General features: G+C 36.2%; 1 protein-coding gene across 3 annotated transcripts in view; it reads left to right on the forward strand.

Moving 5' to 3' along the window:
• The window catches only part of KDM7A (lysine demethylase 7A), a 67424-nt gene extending 49641 nt beyond the window's left edge, over positions 1 to 17783 (forward strand). For 2 of the 3 annotated variants that reach the window (XM_082043402.1, XM_082043404.1), the window contains 8 exons: positions 97 to 221; positions 743 to 900; positions 5534 to 5631; positions 7642 to 7790; positions 7937 to 8145; positions 10310 to 10395; positions 11529 to 11805; positions 12705 to 17783. In XM_082043402.1, the coding sequence (XP_081899528.1) occupies positions 97 to 221; positions 743 to 900; positions 5534 to 5631; positions 7642 to 7790; positions 7937 to 8145; positions 10310 to 10395; positions 11529 to 11805; positions 12705 to 12799 (1197 nt within the window). In that variant the 3' untranslated portion in view covers positions 12800 to 17783. The remainder of the gene's footprint in view (positions 1 to 96; positions 222 to 742; positions 901 to 5533; positions 5632 to 7641; positions 7791 to 7936; positions 8146 to 10309; positions 10396 to 11528; positions 11806 to 12704) is intronic. The other variant, XM_082043403.1, reaches the window with a different exon arrangement.
• The last annotated feature ends 221 nt before the right edge of the window (positions 17784 to 18004 follow it).

The following is an 18004-nucleotide window of genomic DNA, read 5'->3' on the forward strand; positions in this document are numbered from 1 at the left end:
GATCCTGGTGCTGATTTTAATCTTTATGTAGTGCAGAAAAAAAAAAATTGCATTTGTAGAAATAAATAGTAAGCAATATCGTTTTTACTTTTTTAGGATACCACAAGCTCTAAACTGAATGGGAGATTTAACAAGCCGTTTCAGCCATCTTCTACAGTACCTGAATGGCGAACAAAAGACAATGATCTTCGCCTTCTGCTGTCAAATGGAAGAATAATTAGGTACAAAGGGTTAATTGTGGATCACCTTTTCTTAGTCATTATGGTCTGGAGCATGCTAATTGTTAATAATATTTCTGTTTGTGGAGCTCTAAGTTCCCTTTTACCAGTAAGATTTGTGCTAGGAATATGGAAGGTGTGTGTTGTCTGTTGTGTCTGCTGTCCCCTAGTGGAGCCACGGTTATGGAGTGAAGAGGAGGAGATTCTTTGCATGTTCCTTTGTTACAGGATTTCAATCAGTTGCTCAGTTGAGTTTGTACTGAAGGGAATGCTTCGAAGTAGAAACGGTTATTTTGTATCCACCTATTAGAGTGATTCTTATTCAAAAGATTCTGGTGTCAAACTTCACATCTTTATCAAAATGATAGCTGTACAGGCAGTAAAATGCGGATACACACAATCTGGAATGAAGAGATTAACATAAGTTAATGTTGCATCTTGAGAGTGTATTGTAAATAATGAAAGGAAAACAATTGCTTCAGGTTTTCTAAGAATAACATGATTTTTTTTTTCTTGTGAGACAGAGATGAGAGACGCCCATTTACAGATCGAAGTCTGTACACAGCAGACAGTGAAGATGAAGATGACAGGACAAGGTCGAAAAAAACAACTGTTAAGGTAGAAGACCAGCCCTCAGGATTTGAAGGAGAAGAAAATGCAGATGCCCAGAAACCACTGAACAGTAAGCTTGTAGCTAAGTCTTGTCAGTTGAATATTTTGATGATCTTGAAGAGGGTCTAACTATTGTGAAGTCTGACTGAAATTTTACTAAAGTATGAAGAAGACGAGCTAATGAATCAGAGAAGTAATATTAGAAGTTAAAATGTGTCAAATAATGTCCATCTATTTAAGAAGCTAACAGGGTGGAATTGAAAAGTAAAACTCACCTTTTTTTTGTTAGTGCCATCTGAGATGCTGTGTACAGCATTTTTCAGAGTGGAGGCTTAATTGGCGTTCTGGATGACTATTTGTTCCTTTTGGTCTGTTTCACACTGCAAGAATGCTGATTTTTCTTGATCAAAATATTCGTCAGTGTGAAAAGTTAATTACATCATTCACTATAGAGAATAAAAGATCATATCATGTAGCTGATTTTAAACCTATCTTATATTTCACTTTTCTGTTCCATTGGGTGATTGATTACATACTTGATAATACAATTTTGTATGTTTTTGTTGTGGTTTAACCTGGCAGGCAGCTAAACACTACAGACAGCTTTGGCTTGCTTCCCCCCTGCCTGTGGGATGGGGGAGAGAATCAGAAAAAAAAACAGTAAACCTCATGGGTTACAATAAAGACAGTCTTAACAGGAGAGAGATGGATAATCAGAATAATAATAAACAAAACAAGTGACGCACAATGCAAGTGCTCACCGCCCATCAACCAATACTGAGACAGTTCCTGAGCAGTGTTCACCCCTTGGCAAACTTTCCCCAATTTTCTATACTGAGTATGACGTCATATGGTATGGAATATCCCTTTGGCCAGTTTGGGCCAGCTGTCCTGGCCATGCCCCTTCCCAGCTTCTTGGGCACCTCCAGCCTCCTTGCTGGCAGGGCAGTGTGAGAAGCTGAAAAGTCCTTGACTTGGTGTTACACATTGCTTAGAAACAACTAAAGCATCAGTGTGTTATCAACTATTATTATTCTCATTCTAAATCCAAACCACAGCACTGTACCAGCTACTAGGAAGAAAATTAACTCTGCCTCAGCCAAAACCAGGACAGTTTTGCTAATGAATAGATCTATTCCATACAGGTGATGAAACATAATTTAACTTTAATAAAATCTTATATTTTCAACCTTTGTGGTAATCTATAAGGCTGGGGAAGGATTTAGATTATCTGTAAAGCACTTCAATTCCACTTTCCAATACTTAAAACCATCCTTTACTAGGAGTTAATCTGTTCTGGTCTTTCTGTAGCCTCAGGCCTTCCTGCCAAGTGTTCAGCAGTGCATTAGTAAAGTATCAATACTGAATGACTGTTTTCACTGCCTATTTTTAATAGCACTATCCATGTGCAGTAACAAATTGATCCTTGATGTAGCTGTTCAGCTCCGTTTAATTATAAAAATCACATCCTTTCACAGTAGAGGGTATGTATTAGGAAACTGAGGTCAGCACTTAAAAGATAACAAGACTCCTCTAGCGACTTACAGTTCCCTTAATTTCCTGCACAACAATCTGTAACAACATCTGAGTCCATTGTCAGCCTGGATATAATTTTTTTTTTTTTTTTTAACAAGGCAATTTGTAATCCCTGTTGACTGTGCTTCCAAAGGTCACAGTGAACAGTGCTAAAAAATTTGCACAGGGAAAAGATCCCTCTTGGATAGTCCTGAACCAACAAGGCAAACAGCTTGTTGAGTGAAGGCTTAGATGTATGTGGTGGTTTTCCATTTAAAAATTAAACTAAGTAAATTAAACCGATTTTTACACTTGAATCAAAGATTAAATCAAACATAGAAATGGCAGGTTTACTTCAAAATGTTTAATCTTATTTGATACAGAATAAATATGGCAGTGTATATCTAATTGTAAGAAAGGTACTTAGAACAATAAGTGAATGCTGAGATTGTTCTTCCAGAATTTGAGTACTCAGGACTATCACTAATATTTTTAATTGATTAGTGAGAATCTTCAAATTTCCCTATTAGAGATCACCTACATTTGATTACTTTGGCTTAACTGAAGGTCTACAGAGAGACTATTTTTAGTGGAAAATTCCATAAAATTCCATAAAAGGAACTACCTGTTTCTGTAACAGCTGCCACCTTCTATTGTTCTTACTGGGATTTAGGCCAAGGGGCAATGTCCATAGAGAGGTGCCTTTAAACGGATCAAGCTCTATAGAGCTTTGTGTTTCATGCCAAGATTCTGGTTCTAAATGGTGACCCAGTGTTACCAGAGAGACGACGATCAAGTGCTGTGCTTAATGGAGCAAGACACTTTGTGTGGATAACGGGAAGGTGATTTGAGATTTTTTTTTGAATTCACATTAGCTTAGTCTGATCTTGCACTTAATGACTGCTTTCATTCACCTGATTTCTGGAGTGTTCCACCCAGTATCTGGAAGGGTGCAGGGCCATAACTTTATCTGGGGGTAAAGTGCTTCATTCTAAAGTAACAATAGTATTTACCAAGGTAATTCACAAAAACAACAAACAAAAAGCAAGACCCAACTTGTATATTTAGACTGATTGTTATTTTTTTTTTAAGCTTAGTTATACATCACATTCATGGATGAAGAGATGAGGGGTCCTAATAACATGTGATGTGTTGTTGTGAAGATCAGTAAATATATCCGAAACCTGTATCTGAAAGAGAAGGGTGGGAAAACGACAGTAGTCTTTTGCAGGGCTATGTAGAAAGTGGGTGGTGGGAAAAGCAGTGAGCATATTTAGATATCCTTATTTGTTCTTGCTCCTTCCTTTAAATTGTCTCTAAGTCTGGAGCAATATTTTCTTTGAAAAAGGCAGTAATACAAATGAAAATTCATTTGAGCTAGATAATGGTATTATTTTCTGTATCATGTATGCTGTTGCTTATCCTAGAATCTTGTTTCCCTTTTTGAAATGAGCTGAAGGCTTGAGTTATCATCAGAAATCCCTTGGTTTTTTTTGCGCTAAAGTAATTCAGAATATTAATTTTATTTTCATATGTTGACCATTATTTTATTTAGCTTAACTTCATATACAGTGTTTAGCGTGTTTAGATATTCCTCACAGTTCTACTATTTGAAGTTTAAGTAGTCTTCTCTGGATTTTGGTCCCAACTGTTCTTTGTATTCACCTTCTGATAACTTGTCTCATTCTTTGCTTTCCTCTAACTCTAAAACTAAATTCCTCTTATACAGTGTTTAGAAATTAGTGATATCCCTTGAAATATACTTGACACCTATTTGTGAGCTTTGCCACAATCTATAAAAGGAACGAAATCCTTCTAGAATTGCAGTGTATATAGGGTTACAACTACATCTTTTATGCTTGCATAATTTATGAGTTATGAAGAATTATATTTTGTTGATGTAGTTTCATATAAAACTATGCTGAAAGCAAACCAACACAGATCAAAATTAGGTCTGGAATGAAGACAAGCAAAATTAAAATGTTGTTTTGCTTTCCGCGTAGTTTTATATGAAATTGTGAGTGCTTGAAAACTTGAAAATGTTACGTTGCTTTCTTTACGCACTACCTTCTTGACACACATTCATAGATTTTTATCCTATTTGGCTTTTCTCCAAAAAACTTCTGCTAGTTGAACTGCATATTGTCGTCTGTCACAAATTTGTGCTTAGTCAAGATTTCTGCCAGCAGCCTTGACACAGGTATACATACAGCCCACTGACCCTGAGCCTTCGATTCCAAACGCTTACAAATGTGTTTCCCACTTGTAGCTGTTTGGGACATACGCTGCCTTTTAGGAGTATGTGCTGCCGAGAGCTGCTTAGCTACTTCATGTTTGAATTCTTTCAGCACTTCAAAAAGTAAACCATGTGGACTAAGTGGCTGATTTGATTGATTGCTTTGTCATATGCCAATGTTTTTGATGTCTATTTTGACACCTCATTTTCTGATTAGTACTTTGTTACTACTAGGAAAAAGCATGTCTAGGGTTGGTATTTCCTCTCCTCCTCTTCTTTTTCAGGTCTTTCTGTGATGAAAACCAATGCAAGTGTGTTGTATATCATTATAGTAATATTTTAGTCTTGAACAGGTGTGCATTTTATCCCTGATTGGCCAGGGATAGTAGTAGCACAAACCAGGCAGAATTTGCCAGTAGATTGTGATGTAAATACAGAATTCCAAGTAACACACTGATTTTTTTTTTTTGCCTTTAAATTGCTTAATATCCTGACTTCCATGTTTAGTGTTTCTGTATAACTGCTTTTGTTTTTAAACACGGAAATTCCAGGTTCAAAGAGTCTAAGACAAAGTAATATTGAAAATTACTTCTAATTAATGTTTTTCTGAGAGCCACTTCTCTGACCCCAGCTTTTATACAAAGCAGAAATTGCCCAAGGTGCCATCTGCGGAGTATGTGCTCTATTGGAGAGAAAACATATTTGCTTCTGCTGCACCTGAATTCTCTTCCTCTGGCTTCCTCTGCTTGAGGGGTCTATTGGTCAACAGTAGGGCAACTCACTAGAATTTTGGGCAAACTTGACTTGCAGACCAGATCAATGTGATGATGTGCTTTTGTTTACAGACTGTTTAAATCTAAATATGTGTTTCTTGATCTTTACTTCCAAAATAATTGTTAAGTATTATATGTAATAAATGTTGGGTCTTATATTTTAATTTTTCTCTCCTCAGTGTTCTTTGAAAGTGTGAAAGCAGAACTCAGGAATGGATCCTCAGAGTACTCTGATATTTCTGATTCAGAAGAATCTGAGCCTGATTGCACTACACAGGTATAGTTAGAAAACATCACAAAAGTTAACAAAGCAATTAAATAGAATTTTGTTCACTCACTTCAAATTTATCTGATCAAAGTTTGTGTTAAAAGAACAAGAACAAAGTATTTCATTTTTGCTCAAGTTAGTATCTCAAAGTTATGGTTCTGCCTCATTCTTCATTTATTCTAGCACTGAGAAGAATGACAAGATATGCTATCTTGACCCAAATTTTATGATCTTCTTTGTTACTGAAGTGGGGCTGGCAGCCCTGCTCTGGAACATGAAAGTCTAAGAAAAGTTCTGTCATAGTTGCTTTGTTCATTTCTTCCATAACAAATCTAAATTTTATCATTAGAATGATGAATATCTACCACAGAGTTTCATTTTAGAGCTTGGTTAAATGGAAACAATCTTATAGGCCTTCAGTTTTTAAAAAATGCTGAAGTGGCTAAATCCGATTGAGGATACAGACTGTTGAGGAAATAGACTATTTGAAATAAATGGGAGTCCTCCATTTGAGGGTCTAGACTGTATTGATCTCCTTACAGCTAAACAAAATGTACGCACACACGTGTACAGATATGTGTATTTACATACATGTATTTTAATACAACTTCTAGTATTTAGAAATAGGTATATACAAATATTTTTGCCCTTGCAAAATTGTGTTCTGACTAATTTCAGTTTTAATTGGAGAGCAGTAAAATGGTGGAGTAATTACCTCACACTGTTGTTTTGTGCTTCTGGAAAGCTAGTGTTTTGGTCTAGATGTTGGAATAAGTGGTAGGAACCTTCATGATGTGGCTTGTTCTGGTTTCCTGAACTGCATTGCAAACAACTTTGGCTTGGCAGGTTTCCTTTTTTAAGACATAGTATCAATAGTTATTCAGAAGGGATATATTTCTTCTTGCAGGAGAATGTAGCCAGTTTTGGATGACTTTGTCATTGAGTGAAATGTTTTCTATTGCTGCCATTTACTCTCTTAGTTCCTTCTATATTCTTCTGCTTCTTAATTTCTAATAGCGTCTAATGGAATAATTTTTCTGCATGTTTAAATTTGTCTTTTGTACTGATATATCCAAAATGAACTATCTCAGTAGCTCCTGTAAATCGTTTTTATATTGCACCAAAGATGTTAACAAAACAAGATAATAGCTTTATTACTAATGTGGAGTCATATTTATAATTTAACTGCCTATTTGTGTCACAAGTGTCAAAGATTAATGAGCTGCTCTTGTGAATTAAGTCAGTGTATAAAAACATCCCTTGGTGATACAATGCACTGCATTCATTCGAGTTCAATTTTTTATGATAGGGATAGTGGAGTCAGTCTTGAAATATTATGATTCCTCCATGTTCTAATCTTCCACTTCAATGCTTTTGTTGAATGTCATGTATATTCCTTGGCTTGAAAAAAAAGTTGTGGCCTTCTCTGTACTTGTTGAAAATAGATTAGTCTGAATTACCAAGGTGGAAAATACCTGTTGTAGCCCTTGCTTCATGTAAAGGCATTTTGAGTCACATATGGTTGCTTTACCTTTGAGAAGCTCCTACCCATACAAGCTGTAGTCCCAGCAGGAGCTGAAAAGCCCTTTCATTCAGGAAATGAGGCTGTGCCACTGTGAGAGAGGCAACAGCTGCTGTGTTTCTGTTCCTGCTGTGTTCTGGATCCACCTCAAAACTTCTGTCACTCATTAGAGAGATGCAGCTGCTGAAAGTTAGCTTTTGTGAGATCAGGAACCATAAACAATTACTTTGGGCAGGATGTGTCCTGTTATATGTAATAGGCATCCATTCTGGCTGCTGCTGGGAACCATACTTCCATATTTTTTCCTCTACTTTGAGTATTGAAGATAAGAATTATCAATGCTGTCTTTAAAGAGAGTGCAATGATTTGTGCATGGTTTATATAAAAAAGTTGGACCTGGAAGCTTTTGAATGTTTTTGCTTAGAGTAAATTAAGGTAGTCTCTCTTATTTAGGAGGCAAGGTGACCTTTCTCTGTACTGTTTTTCTCTTGTTTCAGCAGAAGGATTCCTCCACAGAGGAGTCAGAAAGCTCAGGTGATGAAGAGAAGCAGGAAGTAACATCAAATTTCAAAGAGGAATCTAAGGTCAGGAGAGGCCTTTGTCAAAATACTCAGAAGCCATCCAGAAATGAAACTCCCAGTAAAAAGTAAGCATATTGAGGGCATTTTTTAATAAATTGTTAGACCTTTTTGCACGTATTTATGGTTCTGCTTCATACCAATGTAAAAATCATTCCTGTGGAGAAATTTAGGGTTCTGTTTTGAACTGCTTAATACTCTTTTATTTTTCTAGGGAATGTCCTACCTCGACAAGTACAGAAGAAGAAGCTATTCAGGGCATGCTTTCTATGGCAGGATTGCACTATACTACATGTTTACCAGGTCATACTCAAAGCACAGACTGCACAGATAAAAGAACCTCTCTTCAGGAACACAGAAGCTACCCCAGGAGTAGGCATAAAGACAGACAGCCATCTCAGAGCCACAAAACAATAGAATGTGGTAGGTATCTGAACTAATTACGCTGCTGCTCTCTGCTTCTGGACAAACTGCTCAGAATAAGTTACATTTTTAGATTGGTAGTCAAGTTTTTAAGTAAATCAGACTGACATTTTAAAAAGTATGGGGTTTTTTTTTTTTCATTTTATGTTTTCTCACCCCCAAAAAAAGTAAATGTTACTTCTGAAAACTGGGATGAACTTAGATTGAGAGGTCATCAGAATGCATCTTCTAAATATTGCCATTTAAAAGCTTCATGGCATCCTTCCAGGACTGGCAAAGTCATGGATAGATTGAAAGTATATTCTCCTTATTGAAAGTGTAACCTCCTCCAGAAAAGATCGACCAAAGCTTCGTGGTTGCGGCATTCACGGAATGTATGTTACTTAGATATCCATAGAATCTGCTTGGTGATTTTTCATGTGTTTTTAGAAGGCATATTTGGCTTTACTTCTGAAATTCTGCTGTGAATGCAGTGTATTAAAGGAGATTCTAATCTTGAAGAGGAGAATTCAGAGGTAATTTTTTTGTCAGTGGCATTTTGACGTGTGTGGAAAACAGATGTGTTAAATGCATTTTGGGAATGGCAGACAGCAGAACATTAACACTAATCCCGTCAAAGGAATCAAAATCGCTTCTTGGAACAGAGAGAAAGAGAGTCATTATGTTTGAAAATTCTTTGCTTGAGATGGAAATGGAAGAGGATTATAGCTTTGCTGATGTGAAACAAATAGAACCCCACCAACAAATAGGGTGCTAATTCAAAGAACTACTAGTATGTCGATTTTTGTTTACATTGATAACAGGAAAGCTTAATATGTCATTGGCTGTGTTCTGGTAATTGAAGCTCTATGACCTTTAAACGCAACAACCAACCAAATAAATAAATAACACCACCATCACCACCAAAAAACCCTAAGCAGCAAACCACACAGGCACATAGAGTGCCTTTCCTCTTTGTAACTTTACAAAAAATATAGTATCCAAGTTTCTAAATTGTGGTGGGTTGACTCAGGGCAACAGATAAGCACCTATACCACTAGCAGTTATTCTCTGCCCTTGCTCTGTAGGATGGGAGAGAGAATAGAAAGAGCAAAAGCGAGAAGATTCATGGGTTGACATAAAGATGATTTAGTAAGTGAAGGAAAGAGGAGAATAAACAAGTAGTGCAAAGGCAATCACCACCTTCTGCAAACAGACTGACCCTCAGCCAGTCTCTGAGCAATGACTCTGCCTTGGAAGACTGCCTTTCCCCTCAGCCTCTTCCCCTATGCCAATTTTTATTGCCAAGCATGATGTTACATGCCATGGAATATACCCTTTGGCAAATGCAGGTCAGCTCTCCTGGCTGTGTCCCTTCGCAATCTCTTGCTTGCCCCTAGCCTACTTACTGTAGGGGGCAGAGTGGGAAAAGAGAAGGCTGTGACACTGTGAAAGCACTTCCCAGCAACAGCCAGAACTTTGGTGTGTTATAACAGTTTTAGCCACAAATCTGAAGTATAGCACCACATGGACTGTTAGGAAAAAATTCTGGTCTGGACAGACCCAGTACACGTGTCAGACTCCATGGGTGAAGATGAAACTGTTCTTAGCTAGCAGGTTTTGCAAAATTTTTCAGTCTCTCCAAATTCAAATTGAATTGGTGTCTTAGGATACCCTTAATTTTACAAGTTAACTGTATTGTAAGTATGTTTTCAGTGAGAACACTTCTTCTGTAGGCCTATCAGCATAGATCTTCCATATGTTGTACCTGAATAGAGCATTAGTTCTTAGAAACAATACAGTTAGGAATACTTGAAAATTAAATGGCCATCTTTGTATGAACTCCTCATGATACAAAGCCATGGTAGAAAACTGTGGCCTAACAAAGTAACCTGTCTTCAACATTAGTACCTTCAAATTTGAATGGTTATATTAATACTTTTCTCACTTTCTTACTGTGGTATATGGATCTTTAATTAGGTGTATTTATACTATGAGATAGTTTTCCTAATTTAGAGTGTAGAACCAAGCAGCTCGGACAACTTTTAATTTTGTTCATAGGAAATATTTTCCATTGTATTTTCCTTTTTTTGTTGTTTTAATTTTAAAGTCATTACAATGTAAAATTAGCTTTGTATTCCTAGTTACTGATTTTAAAATTGAAGCTTATTGAACTTCTCTTTAGGTAGGTCAGTGAAGGAAGAGGAAAGAGACTTGGGGACTTCAGCATGGGCTAGACACCTGAATGAAGCTTCCAGGATTACCCCTCAGGTGAAGCAAAACTTAAAACATTTGGAGAACATTTTTATGAAAAAAAGAGATCATGAAGTTGTAAATACAAAAAGCATGGTGGACAGGTCTTTCCTTACTGCATATCTGATAATACGTACTTCTGGTGCTGGTAACTGAATATTATATTTTGCAATTATTTTTTACCCCACTGTTTGTTTGTTTGTTTGTTTTCCTTTCAAACTCTCTTTTGTCACAGTGGCTAGTATTAAAATGCTCAGGGCAGTATCTTTAAAAATAAAAACTACTTCGTTAGAAAGTGTGATTTTACATTCAGTGTAACTGGGGGAGTACTGTGTGGTTTAGTCATCGTTATTCTCAACCAGACCATCAGAATAAGTGGAACCTGGTGGTAGAACTTATAGAAGAGATACTTGCTTAAGAAATTGGTACTGCCAAACTGATACAGCCTTTCAAAAGCCAGCAGGTAGGAATATTTGTGTTTTCTGATGCCCAGGTGGAATCCAGCAAGCGATATATAAATTAAAGGTTGTGTCTCTTACACTCTGAACTTTTTTGGTCCTTCTAAGCTTGTCTCTATTAGAAGTATTAGAACAATTAAACAATGAAATTGAAAAATTGAAGTTACAAAATAACAGTGTGATTTAATAGCTGTTTTTTAACTTCATGCTTTGTAGGTGTTTTTATTTTTTGTAAGAGTATCTTAACTACATGATACACCTTATAGTTTGTAATTCTCAGTTTAGCTTTTCTTCTATCATCATCTGAATATTGAAAACAAATTGCCTGTTTAAGTAGACAGTGGTTGTGGCATGGCTTGCTATAGTGGCCAGTTTAATCAAGAACAATTGCATTTGTTTTGATCAATGCACACTAAAACCAAAAACTAGAGAATTCGAGTACACTGGTATGTGTAGTGTTTAGCACTGCCCTTAAGTGCATATGGAAAAGCTTGCACAAAGGTACTATATTTTATCTTATTTTTAAGAGGTATCTATGCTAAAAGAAGTGATGGTGTCATGAAGTTGTCAGACACTGTTGGAACTGAAATATCTTTTTCAAAGATCCAGTAGTATAATGCAAAAAAATTGAGTGAACTCGTGGCCAGAAGGTGTTAACTTCTACTGTTTTTCTTCTTATTATTTCCATTCTAGGATACAAGCAAAACTCAGAAATATGTCAAGAAAGAGGCTGCATCAGAATCCAGCCATAAGGTTCAGGAAAACAGAAGTATAGTCCAAAATAACGGCCTGAGTTTTCAGCATAGCAAGTATACACGGGACTCCAGTCTAACTCAAGGAGAGTGTCGGCTGAGTGATGGCAGCCTTAGCCCTGACACGGCATACGGTGAAACGTCCTTGTCTGTACCGCTTCATCCAACAAAGAGGCCAGCATCAAATCCACCTCCTATCAGCAACCAGGCGACAAAAGGTAATGTTTATCTCTGTGGTCCTCTTGCCAGGGTGGTGGAGAAAAAGACTAGAAAAAGGAGCTTGTAAGCATCAAAAAGCACTGTCAGATGCAGAAACTGAAAGAAGGACAGACTTAGACCTTGAGGAAAAAATACAAAATAGGCATCCCGTGGGCACTCCAATTTTGGCACAGAATGTGTGGAGGCACAATTAAGAGAGATCTAACTGGGTCCATGGCCAGATTAAGCTTTCATAGTTAACACTGCTCCTTTGTGCATGTATCTGTTATGTATTTATTACAGGGAACTGAACCACAACGCTACTCTGAAACACTGGCATGAATCAAATGTGTTTGTTGAAGTGAAGGTTGAAAAGCTGCAACACTTCAAAAAACAGTCTGATGATTGTACTGTTTAGTTTTTAGTTTCTAGTTTATTTTCTAAAATTTACTCACTGGAATAACTTAAGCAAAATTCAGGAAGCTCTGTTTAGGTTCTTTCCTACCATACCCACTGGTCTTCCCTGAACTGGAAATGTTTGTAAATAATATAATCACTTTATTTATTATAATACTAACAAGAGTTCAGGGAAAACAATTCCTGGATTTTTTTACAATTCTGATTCCCTGTTTGTTGGCTCCCAAAGAGAAAAATGAGGAGTGTTTGGTGTGTTTTTGATTTTGGTTGTTTTGTTTTCGTTTTTTTTTTTTTAAACAGATTCAGGTGAAAATTTTAGAATCATAGAATCATTTTGGTTGGAAGAGACCATCAGGATCATCAAGTCCAACCATAACCTAACTCTGGCTCTAAACCTTGTCCCTTGCCTGCTTCAGCTTGAAAGCCGGGTTTTATCTTTGCTCTACAATGATAAAAGTGTATTCTGAAATTCCTGATTGAAGTACTTAATTTCATTTTTCAGGCAAACGTCCAAAGAAAGGAATGGCAACAGCTAAACAGCGCCTCGGGAAGATCTTGAAGCTGAACCGGAATGGCCATGCGCGCTTCTTTGTTTAATGTAGCTGCTACTTCTACTACTGCTGTCTTTCCTACACAGACCAGTATTGAGGGCAACAGAGCCTGGAGCTCCTGTTGTTCCTCTGCTTGAAGCAGACTTGCATGTACCATATAAAACACTGCCTGATGAACAAAAACGAGAAAGAAAAAAAAAAAAAAAAGAAAAAAAGAAAAAAAATTGACAAAAAAAACCCAACCCAATGCTGCATTTTCACTGTGCCACACCTGCTCAGCAATAACCATATGGGAATAGGGAAATCTTCAGAGAGACATGGACTGTGAGAAAGAGTCTCTCATCAGGGCTTGAATATCATTTGTTGCTGGTAGATTCTGACCTAATTAATGAGGGGAAGATGATGAAGGTGGTTTATCAATAATTTATTTCTGATAGATTTTGACAACTTTTAAATTCATTTAAAAAAACTATTTATTTGGAAGACTTTTTTTGTGGGGGTTATTAATTTAGATTTAAGAATGTGAAAGTTTTTAATTGTTTTGATAATGTATGTTTGGTGCAGTGGAGAGCCACATTAATTGTGATTAGTCTGGACTCCTAAATTTGATATTCAGGTTATAGTCTTAAATAGGGGTGAGATGCATTATTAATTATTTTTTAAATTAAGGCATATGGAATCTTATTTTTTTTCCTGCTTTTTGTAAGCTATTGGCTGGGCTTCTGTTGACTTGCAAGTTGCATATTCTCTGCCAGCTTGATTATTTTTCGATCTGTCCTCTTTTATACAGATTTATTTATTTGATGGACTGGAAGAGACTCCTAAAAACAGAAGAATTGTCTTATGTCAGTCCAGTAGCTAACTTGTTATAAACTGCACCCCTTTCCTCCAAATTGGAGTACATACTTTTCCTCCTGGTGATCTTTCTGTGATGATTTTGTTCTGTAAAAAGGCTTCCTCAAGTTGTCTATGTACAGGTTATTTAAAAGTTCGTGCGCCAAGGAGGGAAACCTAATATATCTTTTTGGAGGAATGGGGACATGAGTTAAGATAAATGTTTCTTCAGAACAATTACTCTGAAATAAGTCGTAAGATACACATTGCCGTGTTAAGATTTGGCATATTACTTAATGTAGCATGGAAGAAGCATTAAAATATTATTATTGTACTTCAGACACATTTTACTGAAGAGTCAGGAAGGCAGGAGAATATGAGTTGCTTTCAAATCTGGGAGAGAGCCAATTAAAAGTCTTAACTGGTGCATATATAAGCATTAAGTAGCTTACTGGTATCAGAATGATCATTTGTGTCAGGCTTCATACAGAACTGATAGCAAATGCCGATTCTGAATTATTGTAAATAATTTTGATTTAAAATTTGTATTTTTCTGTAATATAAAACTAAATATTTAACTTTTGGGGGATGGGGTTGAAGGCAAAAAGGGGAATACTTTTACTTGATTCTGGAAAAAGGGCATTTTGAAGGGTCCAGCCAAAATGAAAACATTAATATTCTAGTGACAACAATATTGTTGGTTGTTAGGGTTTGGTTTTTTTTTTTTTTTGGTTGCTTAGAGTAAAAATGCTCAGGCATAGCTCTCCAAATCATTGAATTGATTTAACTTTCCATACCAGTTTTTCCTTCCTCCATGTTCTATGCTGGAATAGTTTTATCTTCTTGTGGTTTAAAAACAAATTCAGTTGGACTTTCCAGAATATTTGTGCAGAGTTATTTTTATCTAGGCTGGGTTATCTATGACTTCACAAATTTATGGAAATAGTTCTGATGTCAGGTGTCTTTGATTGCTGCAGGGTCAAAACTATTTAGCACTGCTATCCTGTTTCTAAATTGAGAAACATCAGGACATAATACAACTGCAGATGTCAGGTAGCTTTCATGGCTTCCTCTGAAGCTTGAAAATTATAACTTACGAGTGGCTTTTGCAGACCGACTTTTACTTTATATTGACTTCACTGTTTTCTGTCTGTGCATATGGGAGAATATTTTTAACCTTTTCTTGTTTGCTATTACAGTTTCACAAAAGCATTTTTTCAGTCATTTTATTTTATTTTTTTTTTATTTAATGTAAGCTATCAACCTCGTTCAGACTATCGGGAATTGAGGTAACAAAGGATTTCTAAAAAGCTGAAGATAAGCTAAGAGGTACTCTACAGGTGCTGAAAGGGACTATAAGTACTTGCTGTTCTCAGGTGTTATGTTTTCCAGATGGAAATAGTTAAAAGAGAATATTTTAACTATCTTTTAATATATTCTCACCAAAGTAAGTCAAAGAAATAAACTATGTTGTCAATATTAGTTAATATTATATACCCATTTGAATATTCTCTGTGCTTAAGCTTGAGCAAATGAATTAATGCCTGCCAGGCTTTAGAAACTATTTTAGCTTTAGCATATTGAACCAAACTCTTTCCTTCTTGCTGGCTATATAATTTTTAAGAATAGAAAATTACAGTTTTAAGGCAGCAGTTGGATTCAGAGCAGAATGAAGAATGAGCTCTCTCTTCTTGAAGGCAGATTTTTGAGAACACTTATCCAAAATAGAAGTATGCCGGAATAGAATCTGGAGTAAGGAATTTTAAAAGATGGAGAATGCTTTCTTGTACATGTGACTGGCTTGTACAGTGTCTCTTTTCTGACCATCCATATTATTTATCCATATTTTACTATTGGAACACAGATGTGGCTGGACCCATATATATATATTATTTCTTCTTGGTTTTATTCTTTCTCTACTCTGCTTTCTACCTTTATTTTCAAAGTGGCTCTCCACTGTCATGAATTTATGTAATAGTCTCTTCATAGGCTGTCTACAGGCAGAGGTTCATTCTCATTTTCTTCAGATATCATTGCTTCCAGCAGAAGTTAATTCTGAATTTCCACCTCAGAAAAAGTAATTTGAAAGAAGTTACCATAATAAGCAATATTTTAACAGCAAAAGCAAAAAAAAAAAAAAGAAAATAAAAAAAGGGAAAAAAGTCTTCTGGTAGCTCATGAAGAGGTTGTGGTGACCTCACTTGTTTTGTGTACTTGTACGTAGGGATATTTTTATTGTGTTCTAGATGAAAACACTATTGCACCAGTCTTTCAGTAGATGGACTGAACCTTGTGCTGTTGTAGTGGAGAGAAAAAGCCCTATTTTTTTCCTTACTGTCTCACTTGGGGTAGAAGAGGGGAGGGAGTGGGGAACACTGACTGGACGGCAAAGAGAATTCAGCCTACTATGGTAACTTGTTTTCAAGGATTTTTTTGAAAAGTCAGATAAGTTGGATTTGGCATAAAACTTTTTTTAATTGTAGACAGAACAATAGGCAATGAAATACTGTAGGGGGTTTCCCATTTTCTAAGTTCTCACATTCCTGCAACTGAAAAGAAAAAAAAAAAAACAAGAAACAAACATGAAAATGGAAAGACCACCTAGAAACCATATCAAAGACTCTTCCAGCAACTTTCCCTTTTCTTCTCCTACTATACTTGCTAATAAACCCTGGCTACAAGGTAGCCTTTGTTGACCTCTAAGGTAGATTACCTATGCAACCTATAATACTCTACATGAATCCATTCTTAAAGACAATTTTGAAAGGGGTAGATGTTGAGAGTTAAAATTGTTGCTTTCTAATCACATGGGGGATTTTGGGAGGTTTTTGGTTTTTTTGGTGGTTGAAGTGCTTGTGTTACCTTTAGTAGAGATGTAAGAGAGCACAGTGTCATGATCACATTTTAGGAACTTCAGCTTTCCCTAGGCTTTGCTATAATATATGGCATAAGCTACCTTTGTTCACAATGCCATGAAGTTGTAAATGTTGAAAATTTTTGTAGGGTTTTCGAGTCAGAGCTGATATGAATCTTGCCTACCCCCTTTCTGATAATTGTGGAGACTAAGCAGAACCAAAACTAGAATGACTGGTACTACAAGCCTAAAACTACTAGTGGTCCGTTTAGGCTCCACACTCCCACCTTTCCCTTCACACTCCCACTATGACCCCCAAATCTAGTGTCTTTCCAGAGTTTCATTCACATAATACTTCCAGACCATTAAAAGCTGTTTGTAGCTCTGGGGTTGAGTGAGCCCAGAGCTACTCTTTCACAGAATAAATATAAATGGAACCAAGGGCCTTACTGTTTGTGATTAAACAAGATTAAAAGCTGCGACATCCATTTTTTTCCCAAAAAAACAAAACCAAACAAAACAACAAAACAAACCACCAACATAAAACAGCCTCGTTTACCCACTTTGTGGGAGCGTATTTGTGATAAATCATGCAGTGGATGGGAAACACGAGTAGCACTGATAAGGAAATGCACGTTCTTCATAAGCTGCATTTCTGTTTGGAAAACAAAACAAAACCTTTTTCTACTTCTAATATAAATTAAGCCATAAGAGTTTCATGCTGTGGGAAGGGAATGAAAGGGATCATTTTAAGAGATTATATTGATATGTATTGTCACATCTGCTGGGAAATGTCTATTGCTGCCAATGCTTTGGTGACTCTTTTTTTTAAAAAAAACCACATGGAATTTGAAAAAAAAAAAAAATGGGGGGGGCTAGTTCTTGGCTATATTTGCTAGTTTTGTAGTAATGTTTTGCTGGCCCATGTGTCTTTGCCTCTCCTTTTTCTACTCTCATAGTCTAATTTCTATCTTTCCTTCTTATATCTCTGAAAATATTAACTTGTCTGCTCAGTAGAGGTCGGTGTATGTGTGTCTTCCTTTTTACAGAAACGCACTACTGTGTTAAGTATTTGGCTGGGAAATGGGATGCTGCAGCTTTAAGAGCATTTTTTTCAATTCATAACAGTATTTCCCATCCTCTTTTGCCTGCAGGCAGGGAAAGTGTGTGTACAGTATTTATTTTGTTTCAATTTTACTTTAAATTTGTAAGTTTCTATAAGTAGTTCACATTGATTATTCTAGGGGAGGACAAGTGGCTTTGTTTAAATTTGTATTTGATATTCATAGTTTCCACTTTCTGTACCTTAAAATACTGAAATTAAAAAATTGTATTGCTTATGTTTTGATTTTAGCACTCTAAAGTGTTTAATTTCTTCAGACATCTGCTCACTTGCTTCAGTGTAAATATGGAAAACTGTACAGAATTTCATGAGGAGAAAAATACTTTTCTAGGTCCACTCGCTGTGCCCTTTACTTGTTGCGTTTTTAAGAAGAAATTTTGTGGAGAAATGTGAGAGGGAGTATTCTCATACTTTTTTTTTCATTATTAGTTTTCAAAGTG

This window comes from Streptopelia decaocto, assembly GCF_964273445.1.
Source record: "Streptopelia decaocto genome assembly, chromosome: 1".
Taxonomy (NCBI): Eukaryota; Metazoa; Chordata; class Aves; order Columbiformes; family Columbidae; genus Streptopelia; species Streptopelia decaocto.